Source organism: Argentina anserina, chromosome 7, assembly GCF_933775445.1.
Source record: "Argentina anserina chromosome 7, drPotAnse1.1, whole genome shotgun sequence".
NCBI classification, from domain to species: Eukaryota; Viridiplantae; Streptophyta; class Magnoliopsida; order Rosales; family Rosaceae; genus Argentina; species Argentina anserina.
Genome location: NC_065878.1, coordinates 23050168 through 23057630, shown reverse-complemented (window position 1 = coordinate 23057630; position 7463 = coordinate 23050168). Strand labels below are relative to the sequence as shown.

General features: G+C 38.6%; 2 protein-coding genes across 2 annotated transcripts; one reads left to right on the top strand and one right to left on the bottom strand.

Annotated features, from left to right (window-relative positions):
• Positions 1 to 1661: 1661 nt before the first annotated feature.
• On the bottom strand, positions 1662 to 4107 carry LOC126803028 (ubiquitin-conjugating enzyme E2 10). The gene is made up of 5 exons (XM_050530765.1): positions 3990 to 4107; positions 3812 to 3891; positions 2808 to 2935; positions 2118 to 2222; positions 1662 to 1963 (listed from the first exon to the last, which is right to left on the bottom strand). The coding sequence occupies exons 2-5, from the start codon at positions 3879 to 3881 to the stop codon at positions 1820 to 1822; spliced, it is 447 nt and encodes a 148-aa protein (XP_050386722.1). The 5' UTR covers positions 3882 to 3891; positions 3990 to 4107; the 3' UTR covers positions 1662 to 1819.
• Positions 4108 to 5228: 1121 nt separating this feature from the next.
• Positions 5229 to 7413, top strand: LOC126803025 (uncharacterized). Its single transcript, XM_050530762.1, has 4 exons — positions 5229 to 5567; positions 5757 to 6075; positions 6835 to 6893; positions 7005 to 7413. The coding sequence occupies exons 1-4, from the start codon at positions 5333 to 5335 to the stop codon at positions 7034 to 7036; spliced, it is 645 nt and encodes a 214-aa protein (XP_050386719.1). The 5' UTR covers positions 5229 to 5332; the 3' UTR covers positions 7037 to 7413.
• The last annotated feature ends 50 nt before the right edge of the window (positions 7414 to 7463 follow it).

The window sequence follows — 7463 nt, the reverse complement described above, 5'->3', positions numbered from 1 at the left end:
GGGAAAACAAGGCGGCGGCGGAAGATCACAGGGTTTAGGGTTTTAGGACAGTACCTAAATTTCAATGGCCATGTCGACCTATTTTATTTATGGCAAACCGATCTTGCAAGTACATATTAAATGGATTTTGGCATTCCTAGGTATTGTTCTTCATTTCATTTGTGTCTTACATGGGTTCTACGTACTTCATTGATTCGGGCAAGATATATTAGAATCGATTGTTTTTGTGTTTCTAAATAAGATCCCACGACATGATGAAAGCTCGAGGTATGATCAAGAATCGAACCACAAAACTACAACCAGGTTTATATAATAGATTTTGGTATGATAGATTAATACTGCAGTATAATCTGAGATACTGATTGAGTGATTGTCATATATACAAGTCAGTACGTTGACATAGGATTATAGTATCATTAGTATGAAACTAGCAGTGACACTCTTTTATTTAACTGAATAAAATCCATAGAGTTAATGCAAAGTCGGTAGAACTATTTCTAATCCAAAATTTACTGATCTGCAGAATTTTGTTTAAAAAAAAACCCCAAGATTTTCTTTTCTTATGGCCATGAGATGTAAAAACTTCTAAATTCCGAGATTCTGACCTTTGGAGAGTTTCAGTGGAAAAATGCTATGTGATTAATGCAGGGCGGATAAATCTGACTTCTTACCAGATACATAAGCTAGTTTGATTCTCTTTTTGAGGAAGTTGGTTCTTTCTGGTTTCTTCTCCTCTCTTTTTTTTCAATTTTTCGTGTCGGTGTGGGATAAACTTCCAAGAAAGATGGTTCTTATTTTTCATTTTTTATTTTGAAAGGCCATCTTTCTTGGTTCTAGAACTGGGAAGTTCGTTATATAACTCTCTTTACTTAATGATATAAATTCATTCCGAAGAAAGTTCTTGGGTTCGTTCAGATGGTGAAAGGAGATGGAATTTGGTCAGATATTCGATCTCCTCCAATACCCTAAATGAATTTCATTGATAAGAAGGTGATGGTACTTGTTGGCATGCACAAGTGAACACTTTGTAGCCAAATCCTAAGCGCAAATGGCTTGGCCCGTATTTAGACCCACAACTCGTAACAGGTAGCCCCGAGGATAGTAGGCTACAATACCCAGTCGGCCGAGACGTCATAAGCCCGACAATGAAAGTCCAAATCCCTTGATTAGTAGAAAACTCTGGTATTTCCCGGTTTGAGTCCGACTGATTTGATCGGTTGGACCCAAATGAGATGTGTTTTAATGGTTCAGGTCCGACGAAATGATCTATAGTCCCAAACTGGAGAGGTCATTTTTGGAGTTCCAGTTAATCGGAATTTTTCTTATTACGGAACTCCGAATTCTCGGAATCAGGAAGAACTGTGAGGGTAGTGACAAATTCATAAAGTGGGTTCAGTACTATGAGTACATTCCTTCCCAGTTCAGGAAAGAATGAAAACATGTAAAACACTACCAACTATTACCATTATCAGATCTTCAAAAAATTGAAGGCCCATGGTAGAAAATGCGGTGTCAAATATGATACAAGAAAGAAGGCATACACGAAAAAGGGAAGGAAAAAAGAAGGTTAGGGGTTGCAATAAGGAAAAAGGCAATGATTGTTCTAAAAACTGGGGCACAATCGATTGTTCTAAAGTGCACCATTTAATTCATACAAACAATAAGAAACGCAACATCTGTTGACATTACTTTTCCGAATCGAGTACATGTTATGGAACTCCTGTTGTCCAATTTTAGGATTCAAGAGACATCATTCATTCATACACAGCTGAAACAGTGAAAAGATAAGGACATCGTATGCCACATACTGCACCTCATTTTAGCCCATGGCATATTTCTGGGTCCAGCTCCTTGCTGTTGTCTCATACTTGTTCCTGTCTGTCTTGTACATGTGAGCAATCTCTGGCACCAATGGATCATCGGGGTTTGGATCCGTCAATAGTGAACAGATTGAAAGCAACACCTAATCAACAAAACAATTTCAATAACAAAATTTCTTAAATCAAGTCTGTCCAGAGTAAAAAAAAAAAACCAAATTTGCAATGTAAAGATCAAATTAATCACTTATTTTACTTCAAGAACATAATTTTTCTCATAATCTATGCCAGAGATTGCACCTTGGAAATGGTTAGAGCAGGACTCCATTGCTCCTTCAAGATATCGAGGCAAATGCTCCCATTGCTGTTAATATTTGGGTGGAATACCTTTGTTCTAAAGGCCACCTGCAAATGATTATCAACTTATGAGAGAGAGAGAGAGAGAGAGAAAACTAGAGCATTCTTGTCATACGGAAAGATAAATATTGAATGATAAATGCAGAATGCCATAACTTTATCATAGGATCTCTCTGTTTTCCATTTTCTTGTAAAGTTCGCATCAATTTATCAAAATTTAATTTTTTTTAGAAAGCATCGATGTATCAATTCTTCTTAGTACAATAGCTGAGAATGTGAGGGGTGAACTTAAAACAAGAGGCGGTGGAAGTGATGAGCTAGAAGAGCAAAATTTACTTGGTGTAATACAAACATTTAACCAAGATTGGCCCCTATATTTGGTCCAAAACATCCATTTTTCAAGTTCAAAGGTTGATACATGATGATAAAAAGAAGAGGGTTAAGAGACCTCATTAATCAATCTAAAATAGAAGTTCACTAAAGTTCAAACCCGATAACCCTTCATAATACCAAGAACAGCAATGAATGACTAATCATTGTCCACAGCAATTAAGAACAGAGTGAAAACAAATGTGATCAGTTTGAAGTTAAAAGAGAACAACACAATTCTATGTAGAAGAGGAAGATAATTACCTTTGGTGGCTTAAATGGATAATCTGGCGGAAAATGAATAGTAACTAGAAAAACACCACCAGCGTAAGGACTATCTGGGGGACCCATTATTGTTGCTTGCCAATGAAACATGTCTTCGGCAACAGGACCTGCAACAACCCCAGAAATGAGAAGGCGTATCAATAAAAGTAACATATATTGGAAAATATAAGGCACAATAACAGATAACTCATAAAAAAGTTGGTTTGAATAACAGAAGAAAGCTCTTGAAGAAACTATATGTCTAAGAAAGAGGTAGTTAAGCACACCAGAGTCTCCACTATGACAATGTAAACAGAATTGCAAAGGAAAATAGATTCTCAATGCTGTGGAAGAAAAGAAAATAATGTTGAATCATTTCATCTCTAAAAGGGTGCATATCTCCATCAACAATATATTTCTACATCAGACATCAAGTAGAACCAATCTAACTAGGAAAGCTAACTCTTTGGCTCTCACTTCATCTCCCACATGGAAATTCAATACCATCTGTATGAATAGTAAAGAAATATAGGAACATTAGCCAAGTGCAAAAGTTTGCCGTTTAAATAAAAAAGAGTCCAACTTGCGTCCAGTCTCTTCCTAAAGGAAACCATTATTCAAGTTTCATAGCACCCCACACAGCAGAACCTAACAGTTAGGCAATTACACAATGCCAACAACTTTTGTTATCATAAACCGCCTCATATCGATATAGCCATAAATTCATATCCGTGCGATCATTATACAGCAACCACCATTTTTAGTGTGCTACCGCTGATCCACAATAACTGATCGCCTACAGCTTCCTGGTATCAAAGACCTTTAGTTCATCCTAAGCTAACAAATCTCTCACCAAATTTTTTTTTTTTGACAAAATTGCAAACATCACATATCAATGATATCATCAACTATCGATTCAGTAATCATAATCAACAACGCTAAAGCAAAACTACGCAACAATTAAAAGCTTCAATTTGCAACAGAGAAATGGAATTAGAGATTACCTGCGCTGCATGACGTAGGAGGATCCTTCTGCAAATCCTTGAGCTCCTTCAGGATCCGCTTCGACGCCATCTGCGAAACCCTAGCTCACCAGATCCAAACAACATCATCATCAAAACCACAACAACACCTTCCAAACTTTTCAATCAAAACTTTCTAATCCAACCGATTGACACGTACCTGATGCAGAGATCGAGAGCCGAGAGCCGAGAGAGAGAGAGAGAGAGAGAGAGAGAATTTGAAGAAGAAGAAGAAGGAGAATTGAGAATGAAGGAGGAAAGAAGAAGCGACTTTTTTATATAGTGCTTCTTCTGGAATCTGGACCTGTTAATTCTTTTCATTTTCCGATTGGAAGAGGTTAAATTCTCCCTACTCGCGTGGGTCCCCCACCTGGAGTGTTTCTCTCTCATAATTCTTTTTTGTTTTTTTTGGCGCCGAAAGTTGCCAAGAATAAAGGGCTCTTTGTGTGATTCTTTGGGGGTAAAACGGCGTCGTTTTGTTTCGTTGTTTTGAAACCACTTGGAAATGGGAAGCGACTGGGTCGTTGCCGCCATTGGTAATACGGTGGGCGGTCAATAACACGGTGGCTGAATGCGTCCATTGTAGTACACCCCGTCACCGTCAAACATCGAATCCATCGACTGCTTTTTTTGTCTCCTTTTTTTTACGATTCTTTCTTTTCACTATTTATTATTAATAATTTTGAAATGTATTTCAACGGTGGGTCGTAATGCTCGACGATTTTATTTTTCAAATTGTGAATTAGGTGAATTCATTTTGAATGAAATTTGACATGTTAATATAAGGGTGGACTTTGAGACCAAGATGCATTAATACGGCGGACTTCTCCGATTTACATAAGGATTAAAATCAATATTGTTCATCACGTTAATTGATTGACGATTCAGATAATAAATAGTGTTGAATTTAATTCTAATTTAGTTGGTCTTGCGTAAAGTTAATTGTTTATGTAATAGAAGGATAATTCGAAACCAATTTCCGAATTACCATGAGTCCATGAGTATCATTTTGAAGGCAAACACCAACTTCTTGATGTAGTAAAATTACACTATTTGTAAGTAATATAATAGACAAGCCGGGATAATAAGAAAAATTCTTGTGCAATCAATTACACAAAATGCAGAGTGCAATGATTTGCATCACAGCCCATGACAGTTGTCCTGCACACTACACCTCTGATCCACCAGCCTCACAATTTACGGTGATTACTATAATCAAAACCACTGGCTCTCCCTGGCCATCATCCACATTCAACAGCACCCTCTCATGTCGGCCACTAATAAACGGCTCAGATCACACATATACCCTACACCACAACCGCACCGAATCTCTCTCTTCCCATGGCTAACGTGCGCCGTTACGTTGCTTTAACGATTAATCAACAGATTCTCCAAAGGCACATTGGTGCGCATCGCACACGGCACACCCGAAGCAATCTCCACTCCTCCGCCACCGCCGCCGCCGCACGCCACGCGCCGTCCCGTATACCCGGCCGAGCTAAGATGGACAGGCGCAATCTTCAGAGGCGGGTCAAGATGAGCGAAGGGCAAACGGAATCCCAGAACGACGACGCACAAGGCACGAGGATGCGGCCGTCGGGGAGCAACGTCACCGAGGATCAGGAGCCGTTCATGGGAGTCAAGGTCCGCCGGAAAACCTCGTTCCGCCGTGAGTTCAAGGGCGACTACATCGACGTCCGGTCCAATCAGTACTTGATGAAAATCTTGGAGAAACAAGGTACCTAATCCTCAATTTCTCTATCAAATTCTCATAATTTAGTCGTTAATTTGCTTTATCAAGCTTTAGATTCGTCGATTTTCGATATTTAGGTCCAGAAATTTCGTCGATTTTCGACATTTAGGTTCAGAAATATCTGTAATTTGGGGATGAAATGTGCTTTAGATTGTGTTGCATTGCGTTTTCTAGGTGACAAGGAGGTTTTGTTTGCTGATAAAGTGTTGAAATTCACTAGTACTGGGAAGATGAAGCGTCGCATTTTGATGATCACTGACTTTGCTATCTACATTGTTGATCCTGAGGCCGACGCCCTGAAGCGGAGGATTGCGCTTGCCGCGGTGGAGAAGATGTGCTTGAGTGAACTGAGTGATAACTTTTTCGTAGTGGTTATTCCCACGGAGTATGATTTGCTCATGGCCAGTACTCGCAAGACGGAAATCGTAACTGTCCTGGATGAGGCTACTAAGAGTTCTTCTGATTACGGAATTGAAGTCTGTTTCGGTAACAGGTAATGCACTTGTATGCTTTGTGTTTATTAGTTTCTTACAAGCCTTGCCTGTGTTTTGCTAAAATTGATATGATTCATTGGTTACCATCAGCCTTAAATCATTTCTAGCGTATAGCAGCATCTCTGGATATGATTGGATCAGTAGGTAGCATTAGGTATCGTGGACGAGTTTCGACACAAAGCTCTACATTTTTGTTCCTACCTGACTATTCTTCATGATGTATGTCACAATTAGAGGCAATGGGAGTGAGTCAAAAGATTCATTTCTCAGTGCAGCATATAACTCCATTCGTACCACTCACTTCTGAGATCGGAATATCAGCTTTACTTTGTTGAGAAGGGGATATTTAGGATATGACATCTCTGGTTTCTATGTGAGCTATCTTTATTCTGATTCAAAGGAGAAAGGTTGCTTGGTTGGATAGCTTTTTTCTGCCATAGAATGTTTATGATATCACACAGTACTGTACCTTCAATATAGGTGAAAATCTTCATGATGTAGACAATTCTTTCTGATAATGTTTGAACGAATCCTTCTTAGGAGAGACTAGTTTTGTTTTTAAGTTTTTACTTTCTATGGGACAATACCCCAATAATACTTTTATTAATATATTTATCTGACTCCATAAGCATCTTTCTTTCCCTTTTCTTATGCTGACTTTGCAAATAAATACTGACTTTTTGGGTTACCTTTGCAAATGTTCTAGAGGCTCTTTTTACTGAATGCATGCTGTCTCTGTTTCTTTTTTGCTGTTGCAGCTTTGAGTATAATGCAGGCGCAGAATTGGTGAAAGAGGTTCAGTTTGAAGAAGTTGAAGGTGGGACACCTGTTTTTGTTTCAGGATCTTGTAACTTCTTAAATTGCTCACATCTACTCCTGTTATTTGTTTAGTATAATCCTGAATCATTTCATTTTGTATGAATTGCAGGAGGTGTTAAAACTAGAATTCTGAGGAAGTGATTGCAGGGCCAGCAAAGGTTCTAGGTTTTTAGACTCTGCTGGGGATCCATTCTGAACTTTGTAAAGATGAATCATTCTTCATCTGTTGCATGCCAAGGTTCTGCTCAGTATCAAGTCCAACCTGACAGGAACTATGGTCTTTTATCCTCATTTGTGTGTGATTCTTATACTGAAAAGGTAGATGTTGTTTTAGACTTTTAGCCAGTTTGATCTGGATGTATGAAATCATGGATATGTCTCTGAACATGAATATTCTTCAAAATCGATCAAGGATTGTTTGTAATTGCAGACACTGCCTGTTCTGCACATTTTTTTGTTCTCTTTTCAATTCCTTGTGAGTACTGTTATGTAGGCATGTAGCACTACAAGACTTTTAAGTTTTGCCTTCCTTCAATCTCTTTCTCGGAATGGGAGATCTGTTTTATTG